Source organism: Candoia aspera, chromosome 1, assembly GCF_035149785.1.
Source record: "Candoia aspera isolate rCanAsp1 chromosome 1, rCanAsp1.hap2, whole genome shotgun sequence".
In the NCBI taxonomy this organism is placed as follows: Eukaryota; Metazoa; Chordata; class Lepidosauria; order Squamata; family Boidae; genus Candoia; species Candoia aspera.
Genome location: NC_086153.1, coordinates 53400630 through 53418504, shown reverse-complemented (window position 1 = coordinate 53418504; position 17875 = coordinate 53400630). Strand labels below are relative to the sequence as shown.

Here is a 17875-nt window from a genome sequence, read left to right as displayed (position 1 = left end):
GCTTTTTGTGGCTATGGCAGCAGAAAGGTGGGTCGGCTTCTAGGAGAAGATGGTAGGATGATAATAAGTAACAGGGCAAAACTTTTCAACTTCTATTTTGCTCTGGTCACTTCAAAGGGGTCCTGTGTTCAAATGGCTCTAAGCAGAATAAATGATATATGGAGTAGCAATCCAAGGTAAGTGAAGAGATGGTTAGAGTACCTGACTCATGGATGATTTTAAGGCTCCAGAACCAAAACCAGAGTCCTGAGGGACCTTGCAGATATCTTGGAGTCCCATTCAGTAATCTTCAAGAAATCATGGAAAGCATCTATAGTGCCAGAGTCTAGTCAAAAGGACATTTTTAAACAACTTTTTGTGAGCATCTAAAAAAGAATGTTGCTTGGCAGGAACAGGTTACCCAAAGTAAGTCATGTCAGATTGGAGCATTAGAATGGGAATGGGAAATCCTGGTTTTTATTTATTTATTTAATTTTGCCAACTCCCATCTCCCCCCAAAACCTCTGGGTGGTTTTGCTTTCTTCAATGTCTCATCTGGGAGCAATACAATTGTCCTGTTACTGCAGACACACAGAATTAAAGAAAAAACAGCTGGTGAGGGCACATAACTTAAGGAATGATTACATAGAAGCACTTGAAAAAGCAATAGCATTCTTCTCTTTGGTGTTGGAGAAGACTCCTTAGAATGCCACAGAGAGCCAAGAAAACAAACCACTGGATTGTTGAATAAATCAACCCAGAGTTCTTACTCGAGGCGCAAATGACCAGGCTCAAAACATTTTACTTCAGACACATTATTTGAAGATCTAACTCTCTAGAGAAGGCTGTAACGCTGGGAAAGGTGGAAGGACAGAAAAGAGGAGGATGAACAGCAGCAAGGTGGATTCAGTTACAGTGACGATGGGTGCACCATTGGAAAACCTGAAAGACCAGGTTAGGGACATAATCTCACAAACAATATGTAATTGCTAAGAGTCAACACTGACTTGATGGCACATGGTCATGGAATTTGGTAAACTATGATTTACAAATCACAATCGCTAAGCCAAAATCAAATCCCACAGACTTAAAATATGTAGCCAGCATGACCATTGCTGAGAATTTTGGAAACTGAAACCACACATTTAAAGAGTGGTGGAGAAGGCTGGTTTGGCTGAAACAGGATTAATATGAACAGGTATAAAACAGGTATATATTTTAGGGCAGCAATCCTAATTTTGGGCTAGCAGGCAATTTGGAATTTTGAGAACATACACGTGCTCTTACAAAATCACTTCTAGCCGCTTGCCTGCTCATTCACAAAATGGTAGTCATGGGAGATACAACCAGTGAGGAAGCACAAATGTATCAGAGTGCTATCTGTCACCTTTTACCTTTCCTTATTTTTTCATTATTCCAGGCACGTATCCAAATCCATTGGGCTATGGCCATCAATCATTTCTATTTTTAAAGAAGGATTATTGAATCTATTTGGGTTGCAGAGCATTTTTAGAAATAGATTTCTAGATAAAATGTCAGTATTTTTTTTAAAAAAAACTTTTAAGTAAAAACTAGCTGGATCTAAGCCGATGAGTGCAAAGAGAGTGTCCTATAGGCACATTTTCAGAGGCAGTGTATAATCTAGAGGCTAAGTTTACGATGTGGCCATCTTTGATCATTGTGTACTGTCTTTTTAACCTGTAATTATTGAATAAAGGGAAAAACAAGGCAAAAGAAAACAAATCCATGATATAAAATTGAGTTTGCACATACTGCATAGGAAACAAGTTTATTCTAAAACATTAAACAAAACTAGGTTGTGTCTGATCTTACACTGAAACATAGTGAAGTATTCATTTCAAATAAGGGATGATAATATTTTATATTTTGTAATCATCCAGTTCACATAACAGTGCAACTCCTCTCATAGCCCAGTGGCTGGGAGCCATCAGACTTGGCAGATTAACTACAGTTATAAAATTTGTAGATTCACCTGTAGAAGATAGTGTTCCTGATCTTTGAGGTGTCCTGTATAATGGACATTCATATAAGAGCAGGCATTCTTCTTCACAAGAGTGTCTTGAGCAAAAGGTAATCTAATAAATAATTATATTATGTTAAATTAAAACATTGATAACTCTGGTTTCTATGTGTTAAATAAGTCGTATGCCTAAGGACTAGTAAAGAATAACTTAGGAAGCAATTTACAGTTTCATCTAGGACCTGGAGGCGTTGTTAAAATAAAATGAACAATTTAAATATATATATACTACTTATTGAGAGGTGAGGCTTAAAACATCAGGTCTTTGCAAGAGCATTGTTTCGGAATGTCTTGTCAAGCATCTGTAAATCAGCAGATTCTCCACAACAAATACTACATTAAAAAAAACAGATGCAGTACCAGAGTAAATTCTTCCAAAACGTAAAACAATACCATAAAACACCACAATTCTTATTGATACTATACTCAGCACAGCATGACATCAAGTACTCGTGCACACTTTAGTCATCTCACAAATGGATTACTGTAATGTACTCTACATGGGGCTGCCCTTAAGACCACTCAGAAGCTACAGCTGGTCCAGAATGTGGCAGATGGGCAGTGCCATACGCCTGTGTGGCCCCACTGTTCAGTGAGATGCAATGGTTATCAGCAAGCTTCCGGGTGCAATTCAAGGTGCTAATTGTCATCTATAAAGCCCTTCATGTCATAGCACCTGTTTCTGGCTGTTTCTGTCCATCTGGTGAGATCTGGCAGAGTATGGATGTTTCAGGTCCCAATAATGAACTAATGTCATTGAACAGCCCAGGAAGTGTGCCTTCTCTACTGCGGTGCCTGACCCACAGAGATCCAGAGGCTATTGGACCTGGATATTTTCCTAGACTTTGGGGTAGGCTGTGGAAGGAGCCCCTGCTGGATGAGTTTGTTTGTTCATATCTGTCTTCAGGCTGCTTACGATTTTTTTTTCCTTTGGCATTGTTCTCACTGGAAGAGGTTCTTCTCTCCTGTGGACCTGGAAAGCTCCAAATAGCTTTCCTTCTTAGTCAAAGCTGAATTTATTTAATTTGTTTACTGAATAAATCTTGTCACAAACCCAGTACTTCAAAAATAACCTGCTTTTTAAAAATTGCTTCTGTAAATTAGGGATCAGGCTCCTCTTGTGCTGATGTTTCAAGCTGAGCCATTTTTACATAGTCATATTATGTGACCATGCAGAAAAGGAAGAGAGCAACAGCTGAGGTAACCCTCCAATTCAAGCATTTGATGTGCTTCATGCCTATTGGGGCTGGCTGAATAGAGATTAACAGCGGAAAACTGAAGGCACAGTAGAGCTAACGTGTGATGGGAATATCCACATATTCATGATAAGAATATTAGTAAATGAAATATAGTGAATCTCCAAGAAAAAACAATTGGTCACAGCAGGCCAGTGAAATGAAGGCTAGGAAGAAACCGAGAGCTAATCAGACAGAAGGCAACCGACATTCCTTTTATTGGTAATGCCATAGCAGTCAAAGTCAATATTAGGGAAGGCCAAAAATGTAAGATACCAGAGTCATAAATTCCTTGTGTGATTCTTAAATAAGAAAATGTTGGGATAGTGACAATATCACTACACTGATATTCCAGATAATGGAAATAGGTATTTACCTCAGGAACTGAAGATGCTTGATGAAGATGCTTGATTCCAGAATAATTAAAATTTAGGAAAGAAGATAGAGTTTTCTCTAAGTTATCTGCTCAAAACTAGCTGTCATAAAATATTGATTAAATATTAGATTAGGAAAAGCATAAAAGAAAAACTGATGCTGAGGCTACTATAGCTTCTGAATCAGACATCTTGGTTGCTTCTGGTTTCTGTGCAATTCTGTGCAGTTACTTTATAGAAATGTCTTAGTGACCTGACTGTGTGACCACAATGCTATCCTAAACTAATGCTGCAATTTTTTGATATCATTCTAGCCTATTCTAACATGTAACAGATTTATAGTCTAGTGAAAGGCAGAAAAGTTATTTGCCTCAAAAATTATATAAAGATACTGTATCTAAGACCCAAAAGTCAGGTCTCAAGCAAGGTTTGAAGGCATATTTCAAAGACTCTAAAAGTATCAGATAACTATTTGGTAACTGTCACCTGATTTTGAATATATGGCAATAGTTTCCAAGTTTCTACCATCAAAAATGGTGAAGACAATGGAAGGCAGACTAAATAAGATTATAACAAAGCAGATGGTAGTCTAACACAAAACTGCTCTCTAAAAGTTGTATTTTAGTTTTTTTCAGAGCAACTGATTGCTTCAATATTGTGGAGATATATTTAAATAAAGATGTATTTAAATAAATTAATAAAGTATATTGAGACTATAAGAGAAAAAAAATGAAAGGTAAGGGTGAGGACTTTGTAATAGCCATAAGCACTTGAAGTACCTGTACTCCAGGTTTAAAAAAAGAAACAGAATAAAATAGTAAGCACTATGGAAAGAACTTATACCTTGCCTCCATATCCCATAATCACACAGTCACTTTTATCTCTCCAGGCCATAATTCAACTATACATAATATATTTGTGCTACTGAACAAAGATAACTGTGACATCCTTGGGTGCTGACAGAAATCACTTCTGTACAAAATGGCATTTTTTAATTAAAACAAAGGGGCAAAATTCCAAAACAGCCCAACGGAGCATAATTAGTGGTTGTATCATTTGAGTGTCTGTAAGTAAAGAAAACAGGATGGAGCAAAGATACAATAATAAAATACTTTAGAGGAAAAAGTAGTTGGCTGAATATAATTCCAAACAGCAACATTCCTGGTTGGTTAACATGCTGCTCATTTAAAAATGATTATTTACATCCAAGTATATGCTACATTAGAGAACCAGTTTGATGTAGTGATTAAGGCATCAGGCTAGAAACTGGGAGACTGTGGGTTCTAGTCCCACCTTAGGCACAAAGCCAGCTGGGTGACCTTGGGCTAGTTACTTTCTCTCAGCCCTAGGAAGGAGGCAAGGGCAAACCACTTCTGAAAAACCTGCCAAGAAAACTGCAGGGACTTGTCCAGGCAGTCTCCAAGAATTGGAATGGTTGGATACACATACACACACACACACATTATAACAATGTAGTGACTTGTAACATTTACTTAAACCTGAATAATCAAGATGGAAAAACGTCATACCAGGATAGTGAAACAATATCATAAAAATCTGAAATTCTCATTTCAGATTTTAAATGAAGATTATACATTATAGCTAGTTTAGAGAATTAGCATAGTTTGCATTATTATCTGCTCCATACTCTTATAATGTATTATATTAAAAATCACCTTTTGTGGTAAAAATTGGATGTCTGGTAGTGAATAAAATCTTCTGTGAAGTTCAGGTTCATCCAATGCCTGTGTACTGGGATTCCAGCATGCTCCATCTATGTATAAGCCACAAACTGTAATTCCAGTTCCATACTGAGAACATTCCTAAAAAGATAGATGATATTTCCACTCAGTATTGCTGTGAATTGCTCTATACATGGGTGGAAGATTTAACAGAAAAATTAAAACCTGGTGTCCTTCAGAGAGCTAAAAGTGAAGATGATTGGTATAATTGTCCCCCATCATTGAAGCTCATTGTACAGGAACTACAAATCAGGGGCATCTGTAGTGATGGTAGGGGTTGCAAAATAGTGAAAATGGTGGTCACAGATTTTGCATTGCCTCCCTCCTCCCCCAGTGCATGGATACCTCTGGTACAGACTTTCTGTTTCTTACTAAATGACTGAAGACAGCTTGCCCAAGGGTATTAAAAATGCTGTGTCAGCACAAGCCATACATTCAGTTCTGGAACTATTAGGGCGAGCCTGAATAATAGGTCAAAGGTGATAATGGTCAATGGTGATGTCAAAGGTGATGTCACAAAAATCAGGATAGACACTTTCCCCTTCCTCTGAAGGAAGGGCACAGACATATTAATTCTAGATGCTTTTAGGTCATCACAGAAGTGGAAGATACTCATTGTTGATACTCCCTTTTGTGTGGAAAAATGCTTGCAGTTTTGTTTGCTTATTTATTCATTCATTCATTCATTCATTCATTCATTCATTCATTCATTCATTACTTTATATAGCTGCCATAACTCATCAAAGTGACTCTGGGCAGCTAAAATAAAAACAACAATTAACAATAAAAGAAATGAAAACAAAACATGTTCTGGCCATCAAACACATTATACAACCTCCTGAGATGGGCACATCTAGCATCCTGATCCAAATCCCCGAAGGAAAAACCAGTATTTTAGTAAGCTAGCAGAGTTGGGGCCAATCAAATCTTGGATGTGGGGGGAGGAATCATTCCAAAGGGTGGGAGTTGCCACAGAAAAAACACTCTTCCCAGGTCAGGGCAGATGACATTGATGCAAAGGGGGGACCTTCAGTATAGCCAGCCAGGAAAAACATAAATCTATTGAGGATTTACTCACTGCAACTGTTGCATGTCACCTAGAATTCTTTGTTAAGTAGGTGGCCATATAAATTCCAGTAATAAATAAATAAGTAAAGTCTATATAGCCCATGTAAGAAGCTCCATACCTTAAGAGGCTTGCTTTGCCAGAACAATTCAACAATTCATTTTGTTGCCAGGACAGAACAAGCTGGGAAGGTTTTCTCTTTGCTCCACTCTCAATACTTAGCTTTACCCTTTGCTTCTTTCCCTATTTTTGTACTGGCTCTTCTAAAATACTAGATATTGTTGGAAACTGACTCCCTAGGAGTTAAGAAGCAAAGCCGTACTTCAAAAAATAAGAATTGGCTGCTTCCTTCCCAGCTTCAAAAGAAGACTAAATATTCTCTAATCAAGAGAACAATCCATTTATGCTCCAATAATTATATATTGCAAGGGAAAAAGCAGGTAAACTCAGATAGAAAATGGATTTAGCATACCACATTGCTTTATAAGGTGATTTAAAGAAGTGGTATGCTAAATCCATTTTCTATCTGAGTTTACCTGCTTTTTCCCTTACAATATATCTTCAGATGATTTCTTCCCACAGTTTTACAAATATATTCCAGAAGTTTTTCAATTGTAGCATTTATATACACTTTTGATATGTAGCCAAAATTCAGGCATACATACAACTACCATATATGATTGTTGGAAGTATATCTGAATTTTGGCTACATATCAAAAGACATTCCATATCTTCAAGCAGTTAAACCAGAACAAAGGTCACAAGCAGCTGGCATGCATAGGCAAAGCTGGGAAGTATGGGCTTTGCTCTTTCAAAATGTGAACCTCCTTCATGGGCAATAGAAGAGCAGGGGTTTGGTCATCTGTCAAAAGCTGCTTCCCCAGTAAAGGGAAAGGAAATTTAAATGTTAATCCCCTTGTCTTCAGGCCAAGTGAGAATATGTGTTTAGCCATCTGATAAAACTCAGTCTACCTGCAAAGGGGGAATGAGTTACGACATATGGATAAAATAATCCAGATGGCCCCACTTTCCAAGACTTTTAGCAAACCATCCGGGATGCCTGAACAGGAGTACAAAATCATGAAAATCCATCAAATCACAACCTATCGTAAGCTTATGCAAGACCATACATCCCCCTGTAGGGAAAAGAAAAGGTAAGAGGAAGATGAAGCTAAGGGGGAAAAAATCACCAAAATCCTATTTAAAGATGAAGCTGGTTTTAATCCCATTCTTACCATAAAAGCTTTGTTTAATATGCTTTCCTCTCTACTGCAGCTTAAATCTTTATCTTGACTTAATGGAAGCACTTTATGGGTAAAAGTAAGTGAATCCACTGGTATTTTATTCAGCCGAGCATAATTCTGATATATAGCAGTAAGAAATCCTAAAAGAATAAAATGCACAGATTATTGTGATAACGTATGATAGGACATTGGAGGCCACATGTTATACCTGGTTTTGGTCTCAGAATAGTTGCAACATGATCTGAAGGTTGGGGACATGACATGTTCTCTTGTCATGGCTGGATCCATTCCCAGTTATTTTGGAGTTGACTGGTGCCATAGATTTCCACAGGGAGGATGGACCTATGTGATCCATCTGCCCCAGGTGTCTAATGGAATTGCTCAGCTTCCAGAGGGTGCTTGGGATGTTTCTGGAGTTGATGATGGCAATTGCACTGAGTAATTAGCTGCCTGCTATAATTGGGAGGTGGTGACACCCTTGGATGAAATTGCACCTGAATGGCCTTTCCTGGTTTATCAGTAGGGCTCTTTGGTTAGCAATGAGCTCCAGGGAATGAAATCAATCAAGTGATGTCTACAGCACTGCTGGCATAAAATGAAGAATGAATCAATCTGAGCACAAGTAAAAGCCCATATTTGAGCCCACACTGTGGCCATCTGAGTGGTGATACATCAGTCTCAGTATTTCTTGCATTCATGGATCACTATCTAGCAGCTCTCTTTAAGATGATCCAGATTATTTTCAGGAAAGATGGGCAGAATGAACATTTGCAGGACAATTATGAAAAATTTTCTAAGCATCCAGAGGTTAAAATCCTTCAAATCTGCACAGAGATTAAAGCTAGCTGACAAATCTAGAGAGGATGGCTGAAGGTTATCTGGGATGAGTTTTTTTTTTTCCTTTTTGTCCTGAGGATAGAATTCTCTGCAGCATATACCATTTGTTCTCTGTAGTCTGGATTTAGAGCCTTCAGGAAAGTGATGGTGGGGGTTAGGTCAAGATGGTGGTAGGTGCATTCTTGAGGGAATGGTTGTTGCCACTTTCCTTGAAGAAGATGGTAATGCACTCCCTCCTCAAGAATTCATAACAACCTGGATGTGCTGGACACTTATCAACTTGCCTTCAACCTTCCCTTTTGGGGAAGACTGTCTTGCACACTGCACCAGTGTGGTACTGATAGTGTGGTAACGATGGATCTAAGAGGAGATGTAAATGTAAGTTCAACCAAGGTACGGTGGGAGCTGGATGTGTTTGAGAACCAGCTCTAAGTTGAATATACCCTCTGTGGCTTCAGTGGCTGAAATTTACCTGTAAGCATTGCACTCTCCATGGCTCTGATTATTAGGGATACCCAAATGCAAGAGACTGAATAATAAAGCACGTAAGGGAAGGATCGCTTGGCCATAATATACATCCAAGACTGCACCTGTAAACTGCTAATTTTGAATTAGGATAAGTAATGAATTTTTGAAAGTTACAGCAAACTGAGCCAGAAGATACAGTATACTATGGTGTATATGCAATAAAAGTAGATGCAAGAGAGAGAGAGAGGGAGGGAGAGTGCAAAAGCTAAGAGTATAAAGAGGCAAACCGATTTCCTCTTCAAAGAAAAATTAGTTTAAACAATAAAGCTACCACACAAAAATTGTAAGGTAGAAGAAAACAACTGAAGTCCCAAATACTGCATAAGTTTATCTAATTTTACTTTTAATTTTAGCTGAATATAAATTTCAGAAGAAGCAGGGTGTTTTAGTTCTAGGGCAAGCATATACAACTTCTATTAGCTAAAGAGTTTCTAGACTTTTTGTACCATATTAATGAGTAAACTCCAAAGTGGGTGTGGCCAAGACTGACTTTTTCATTTTTTTAATTGTGTGTTTAATTTTAATTTTTAATTAAAAGAAGGAGGAAGTGCATGAAGGATGGATAGGTAAGCAGGTAGGATTGCAGAAGCAGAGTAGGTTGGCTTGAGGGAGCCAGGCAAGCAGTCTAGGAAAGGTAAGTGGAGTTGGGAAAAGTGGTATGGGTTAGTTAAAGTTAAAGGTGGGCTGGGGGAAGACCAAGGAAGCATTGGATTGTTAGAAAGATGCAGGTGGGCAAAGAATAATGGGAGCATATCAGAGAAGGAGGGCAAAGTGATAGGCAAGGGAATTCAAAGCAGAATACAAGCAGATAAAATGAGAGGTGATTGCAGGCAAGCAGAGAAGGTTGGGGGATGTGAGGAGAAGCTGAAGAAGGAGCAGCAGTGGATAAAGCAATGGACAGTGGGGAATTAGCAGTGGATGAAGTGGCACATGGGGAGAGAAAGTTGTAGGAAGTCGTGGGGGTCAAGTGGGTATTGCAGACCATAGCCGATACTCCAGGAGATTGCATGCAGCCTGCAGGTTGTGCACCTATACCCGAAGACACCATCAAGATATTTGCTCAGTAAAGCCAGATTCAGAGAAAGGATAGAAAAAAGATAGGAGCTAGCTGATCTAGAAACAGAGCCTGATTCATAGTCTTCCATTTCTGAAAGTAATGGTCTTCATCCAGTATAGGCATCAACTACAGTAAAAACTACAGGCCTTATAAGAAAAAACATTTACTGTGATTAGGAGGAGAAAGGAAGCGATCACATCAAGGGCTCTGGTTTCAGCAATATTTAACTTGATAGCTTGGCACCAGCCTGAATTGGTACAACCTATTAGGTCATCTAGGGAAAAAACTACTTCTAATGTCCCACCAAAGGGAAACGAAGGTTGCTGAAGCAAGGAGGCACTGTTTTTCAGAGGAAAGTCTCTCTGTAGAGATCCGGCAGGCTCCATCCCTGAGTGTATTTAGGAAGAGGTTGAAGGTGGAGCAGTTCCAGAGGACATTTAACCTGAGCAGGCCCTCTTTAATTTTACTGAGAATGTTTTAAATTTTTCTGCTATGTAAGCCAATTGATTGCAGGGAGTACAAATACGTTTGTGCGTTTGTGAGAGAGCAAGAACAAGAGAGATTAATATATCTTCAGTTTTAGAGTAGTAATAGTCGTTATCTAGGTGTATTTCTATATTTGTAGAAGGGATACCAAATCTTGAGTGAGAATCCAAATCGTGACCATAATGTGAGCCATGGGTATAGTAAGAACCAGAAGGATGATGACAGCCCATATGTAGAGGATCTCAGCATGAAGATGGGGAAAAATATGAGGGATTAGAATTTGTACAACAGGTCCCTTGGTTGTTAGCAGCATGCACTGGTGAGGGATAGCACTGACTACAGATCTCATCCCTCTCTTTTTACCCTCAGGTAGATCCCTCACTGATTGCTTCTTTACTAGATATGTATCAAAAACATGGGAAATTTCAGTTCTGGAACAGATGTTCTTGTACTAGCTATGGTCTTATAAGGATCTCAAAAGCTTGGCCTTTTAGGGTAGTTTAAGCAGATATCAAGCAATTGTGCTCTGTACAGATTTTAGACCCTTTCTCATCTCTTTTGTTATGACATTCTGACATACAGTGTTTAGGTTCTTTCTCTGTATATATAGATGGGTTGTATGTGGTTGATATGAGTTACGTTGTGGTAGTTGAGAGTACAGTACTATCAATTTTGAGATCAAAGAAATGAATGGTAGCCCCTTTTCTTCAATCCACTTTTGAAATTGCTTCCCATAAGCACTGAAACCAGAAGCTCTTGCTTTCACAATACAGAAAAGCTAGATGTACTGTTCCAGTGGACTTTTTAAAGAAAAGCCTCCAGCAATGAGAGGAAAGAGTTCACTAGACACCATGATTATTCATCCACCAAGGTAATTGAGGAAAAAATGCTTTTAAGGTCTTAAGCACACATCCAATAAGGTATGTTGTTGGAGTGAAGCCTATCAACAGTTTGAAATATTGGTGATAGTTGGTAACAAAGAAATCAAGGAAATAAGATAATAACAAAACACAACTCAAAATCACATGAAAATCCTTCAAAGAGAACCTACTTGATTCACAGAGACCATGTAGAACAAGAGCTGTAGGATAAAAGGGGTAAACCTCAGTTTTCAAGTGCAGTTTACTTGTTACCACTTTTAATAACTTAATTAAATTTACTCTTTAATTATGTGTAGGTCATTTTATCCTTTGCAAAGACTGAATGAGTTTGTTATCTGATATCATTTCTTATTAAGTTAATCATCAATTTATTAGCACAGTGAGTCACAAAATAAGACTTCTCTAGTTTTTAATGACAGCCTCCCCCATCTCAGAACAAAGCTGCAGGAATTATATGGACAAGCAAACTTGAAGTGGGAGTGGGGGAGAGTAAGAAAAACATGGAAAAAGGGAAGCAGTAATATCAACATTATCTGGGTTATATCAAGTTAAGAGAGTGTCAGAGGCAAACCCTAACCCTACATTGACCAGTTTAGTTGGGATATTCCATATATCTGTCATAGGACATAAAGTATGGGCTTCTAAACATACTTAGTGCACTTGAAAACAATATACTTCTCATAATATATTTAAACTGGCAAATCTTCTATGAATTCTCTAACATTCTGTAGTATTTAATGAAATATAGCTAGTCTTGAGTTAACAGCTGTAATTGGGACTGACAATCTGTTGCTAAGTGAAAAAAAGCAAAAAGTGATCATGTGACTGCACTGACTTACGATGGCTATTCTGGCAGTTCCAGTTGCAGTTGTTAAGTGTGATGTCACGCAACCGCAATTTGTGACTTCCTGCTGGCTTCCCCATTGACTTTGCTTGTTAGAAGCCACCAGTGAAGGTTGCAAATGGCAATCACATGACTACAGAATGCTGCAACCATTGTAAGTGCACACCAGTTGCCAAGTGCCCAAATCACAATCACGTGACTTTAGGGGTGCTGCAACAGCCACAACTTTGAGGACCAATCATAAGTCTCCTTGTTCAGTGCCACTGTAACTTTGAATGGTCACTGAATGAGTGGTCATTAAGCAAAGATTACCTGTAATAGAAAAGGTACAGCACTATGAACTATTTCAAGCATGTGAAGCACAAGTTAAGAAAAATTAAAATAGATAATGGATAAATGTCTATGAAATTATATACCTTGTGGAAAAAAGAAACCTGGAAGCCAAAAGCAACTAGGATGTCCCTGATAACTGCCATGAAAGTCAGGATTTTCACTAAGCTGAAATGGTATTTTGCTTTGCCTCTGAAGTACCACTAAATCATTAAACCTGTTGAAAAAAATGAGTAACTTTAAGAATCTTGCATTCCTCAGTAACTTACTGAAACAAAAGTCTACTGTATGTTTCTACATAGCTAACTCAAATAATCCAGTAATTTTGATTCTGTTCTACAGTGTAATTTCTTCTAGCAATTTTTGGCTCCTTAGGGAGACAGTGGAGTTCTCAGTCTTATAGAAACTGACCCTCTCATTTAACTAGGAGGCAAGACTGATATGCTAACTAATTACTACATTGCAAAGAGGCTCATAATCCCAAAGCCTGGACTGGAAGGATAAGAAATCTTCTAGCCCAACTGTCAAGACTTTCATTTCACAGAGAAGATTGCAGGTTGCACATCTTTCCTCTCACTGTGATGGCTGAAAGGGGTAAGTCTGGTGTGTGTGTGTGTGTGTGTGTGTGTATGAGAGAGAGAGAGAGAATGAATGCATCCCAGGTACGGAGGAGGTAAAGATCCACGTGACGACCAGCCTACCCATTGAAATCCCCAATACAATCCTCCAAATCCATGCTCCTATTATATGTGTGCATACGTTCATTTAGTTGTACTAAATAAATGGAAACCAATTATAGAATTAAATGCAAAATTAATATAATCAATTTAAAAGCATACATATACAGTATATTATGTCTACCCATGGATTTTCACATCCAATATATTGAGCTGATTACTAGAGAAAAAGGAATGATTAAAATTCCTTGCAACCAGCCTCTAAATCAATGCAGTGACTTGTGGATCAGCACTTGTGTCTTGGACTAGGAAGAAAACCTGCTGCTGTAATCAAGATAATATCCACGGTTCAATCCTAATGATCCAAATGACTGAGAATGCCATCCAATTCCTAGGATATTCTAACAGACATAAACAGAAAATTCATTCTGCAAATGCCAATCTTTATATAACGTTTCACTGTCAGCTTTATATAACATTTCACTGTCAACACAGAACTTCTAACTCTAGCTGAAACCATTCCTGGAGACTTTCCCCCCAATAAATGTGTACATGGGACATATATACTATATATATGTCCCATGTGTATGTGTATGTGTATGTGTATACACACACACGGACACGTGCATGGCCAGAATCACATTCTAATAAGTAGGTTCAGAAAAAAATCAATAACTATTGATCAAAATTAATTATCTGTAAAACAGGCCATTCCATGTATAAAATTCATTTTTCCATCATTCTATCTATATATATATACACACAAACCATCCTCTCTTACCCTTCTTCCAGCAAAAAAAGAAAAAAAAAGGAAAGAGAAGAAAAAATAGGTTGGTAATGGTGCTCTGCACTGGAAAGAGAAGAAGCAGAGGGAACAGAGCAACAATGAGTCAGGGAGCAAAGTAACTGGAAAGAAAAGGAAGTTGCTGTGTACTTTGTTATTTTTAAAGATAGCTTGCACTTGAAAGGCAAGATGCCCTTCCAGCTCAACAAAATCAAAGGATAACCCTCTCCATTACTGAAAATCAAGCAAGATATTTTCTCAAGAGGAGGAGGGATATATGTGAATGTGTGCAAAACCACTTTTGGTGGGTTCTATGGCCTTCTTTAGTATTTTCAGCCTGCCCCAAAACCTGTAAAGTCGCTGACTTTGCCTGAGGGCAAGAATCATAGAAGTGACAACATATACTAGTTAAAATGCTGATTTTAGCTTAAATAGGAAAGTCCAAAAGAAAGGACACATTATACCAGTGTTTGTCAACCTTGGCCACCTTAAGGCATGTGGACTTCAACTCCCAGAGTTCCCCAGCAAGCCATGCTAGCTGGGGAATTCTGGGAGTTGAAGTCCACATGCCTTAAGGTGGCCAAGGCTGACAAACACTGCATTATACTATAACCTAGACTATATCTCATTTGTCTCCATGTTGGCAGGTAACTTAACCCAATGGCAAATTGTGGATAGAAAGAATATATAAAATAACAAGAATTGCATTTGTAGAATGAATTCTGCAGACTGGTACTTGCATGAAAGAAAAAAAAATATTTAGGGTATGAATGGTTCAAGTAAATGTTGAGATGCTTTAATTTGGTTTCCTGCACTGAGTTAGGGCTTGATGGTCTAAATGGTCCCCTACAGTTCTGATTCTGTGTGAGCATTTTCAAGTTAAACTCTCCCCAAATGGTTAGGCTGACCATATTTCCTTCAGACAAAAATGGGACATTGGGATGGGAAAATGGGATGGGTTTAAACTTATGTAATATTCTGTATTCACAAAGAAGATGATAAAAAAAGTTATCAACAGTAAGCTGGGAAGGTGCAGAAGGGGGAGGTGCAGCAATGGTTGGGTCTGGAAAGGCTGGTGCAGGGGTGGCGTTGGGCGGAGAGGTTGCAGGAGGGCTGAGGGTGGTGGCAAGCTGGGATGGGAGGACAGGAATGGAGGCGGCTGGAGAAGCAGAGGGCTGAGGGCAGCGGCAAGCTGGGAAGGGAGGAGAGGAACAAGGCGGCAGGAGGCTGGAGAAGCGGAGGGCTGAGGGCAGTGGCGAGCTGGGACGGGAGGAGAGGAACAAGGCGGCAGGAGGCTGGAGAAGTGCAGGAGGGCTGAGGGCAGCAGCAGGCTGGGATGGGAGGACAGGAACGAGGTGGCAGGAGGCAGGAGAGGTGCAGGAGGGCTGAGGGCAGTGGCAACCTGGGACAGGGGGAGGGGAACAAGACAGCAGGAGGCTGGAGAAGCGGTGGGCTGAGGGCAGTGGCGAGCTGGGATGGGAGGACAGGAACGAGGTGGCAGGAGGCTGGAGAAGTGCAGGAGGGCTGAGGGCAGCAGCAGGCTGGGATGGGAGGACAGGAACGAGGTGGCAGGAGGCTGGAGAAGTGCAGGAGGGCTGAGGGCAGTGGCAAGCTGGGACAGGAGGAGAGGAACGAGGCAGCAGGAGGCTGGAGAAGCGGTGGGCTGAGGGCAGTGGTGAGCTGGGACGGGAGGACAGGAACAGAGGCGTCTAGTGAGTGGTTGTCCCCGACAACCTGTTCCTCTCTGGTGCACCCTTTTATTTTATTTTCTTTCTGCCATTTTGGCCTGAGACCCAAGTGGCTTCTTTTCTGCTGGGCGCACTTTTCCAACTGTCTTCCACTGCACTGATTGGCGGCAGCGACTCTTCCTCTTGCTCACCGCCAATGAGCTGTTCCTGTGGTTCCCGCTCTAGGTTTCCCACCGGATTGAGAACTACTGCCAAGTCGGCCTCCTTTTCAACTTCAGTTTCAATTTTTTCCTGCTTTTCCCAATAACAGCTCCAACATTTTAAAAAAATGGGACAAAATTGACATTTATATTAAAACGATGGGACAGTCAGGAAATGTTAAAAAAATGGGACTGTCTTGTTCAAAATGGGACGAATGGTCAGCCTACAAATGATCAGCATTTGTCCATACAGTCATCAAGGGTTAAACCTGACTCCATGGCACCTAAGAAGCTAATGCTCCTGCATGTGTGTAAATAAGCAAACTTTATAGAAAGGGAAAGGGGAAAGGCCCCCAGTATTAGAAGGGGAGTACCTTCAATGAGGCAGTAGAGGAGAAGAAGCTGCTTCTGTTTCACTTGGAGTGTGGATTCAAATTTATGGAAAATTAGATTTTGTATCCATGGGCTCCCTGCATTTTCTTGATCCCTCACTGTCACTGTGGAGAAGCTGAAATTTCTCCTTTTCAATAGTCAGTAGATTTTTCTCCCTTTCAGAAATTCTTTGCGTCTGTTTGTGTAAGACCATACCACCCACTTCAAGGTAATAGTTTTTTTGAGGGGGAAGCCCATCTTTTTCAGTAAATATAATGCCTATGGATTGACACCCAAAGTTGAGTTTATATTGTTGTTTATATTACCTTGACTGCATAAAGGTGATAATTCGATCAGCCCACATGGCAAAGAAATTCACTTGTATATTGAGTTCATCAATCCAGGATCCTAAAGTTTTATTTGTCTTAAAAGAATGTTTCTGTTATGTAATGAAAGATAAAGTAATTGCATTTTTTAAAAAGTACATTAAAATGCAAACATTAAATAGACTAACAATAGTAAATTGTTCCACTTCAATGAAAGACAAGCTTTGAACTGGAGTCAGATGACATTGTTAGTTTATGGATGATACTCCTGTTAAATTGAGCACAGGAAAACTATGAGTTAGAAGAATTTTTAGGAAAATGAATTTATTTTGTTTTATTACATTTATATGGCCACTCAGCTCACCATGGTGATTCTGGGTGGCTAACAGCAGTTTAAAAACATAACCAACAACAGAAATAAAGTATATAAATGGCAGCCAAGATAAAACAACCAACTGAACTGCAATTAACATAACCATCTCATGAACTCCAACTGATAATATGACTGTAAAAGCCAGGAAAATAGCCATGTTTTCAGGGCCTTGTGAAAAGCCAACAGGGTCAGGGCCAATCTGATCTCCAGGAGAACAATGTTCCACAGGGCAGGCACAACAACAGAAAAGGCTGTCTTCCTTGGTCCCACTAGATTACATTCCCTAATTGATGGATACTGTATTTTGAACCAGCTGCAGCTTCCAGATGCTTTTCAAGATCAGCCCCATGTAGATCCCATTACAATAGTCCACTCAGGAGGTGAATAAGGCATGAGTAATTGTAAGCAGAGACACCCCGCCCCCCAAATCTAGGAAAGGGCACAATTGTTGCATAACATGAAGCTGTGCAAAAGTCCTCCTAGCCATGGTTGCCACCTGTCCCTTGAACAGGAACCACAAGTACAGGAGGACCCCCACATTGTGCAACAGTTCTGTTTGGGGTAATGTCAGCCAAGCTAGAACAAGAGATGGAAAGTCCAGAACTAGGAGGCTCTAAAACCCAGAGCTACTCAATCTTGCTAGGGTTGAGCTGAAACCTGTTCTTCCTCATCCAAACCCCCACAGCTTCCAGACATGAAGACAAAACCTCCACAGGATCACTTGGTCAGTCCAGAGCAGATATGTAAACCTGGGTATCATTAGCATACTGATAATACCTCATCCTATGCTGCTGGATGTCCTGACCCAGCA

The 17875-nt window shown here is 39.6% G+C and overlaps 1 protein-coding gene across 1 annotated transcript in view; it reads right to left on the bottom strand.

The window, feature by feature from the left end:
- Nucleotides 1-1759: 1759 nt before the first annotated feature.
- Nucleotides 1760-17875, bottom strand: part of DNAH14 (dynein axonemal heavy chain 14) — a 292199-nt gene continuing 276083 nt past the window's right edge. Inside the window, 5 exon segments of the mRNA XM_063289142.1 lie at nucleotides 1760-2075; nucleotides 5306-5452; nucleotides 7673-7821; nucleotides 12731-12861; nucleotides 16692-16804. Of these exon segments, the coding sequence (XP_063145212.1) occupies nucleotides 1860-2075; nucleotides 5306-5452; nucleotides 7673-7821; nucleotides 12731-12861; nucleotides 16692-16804 (756 nt within the window). The 3' untranslated portion in view covers nucleotides 1760-1859.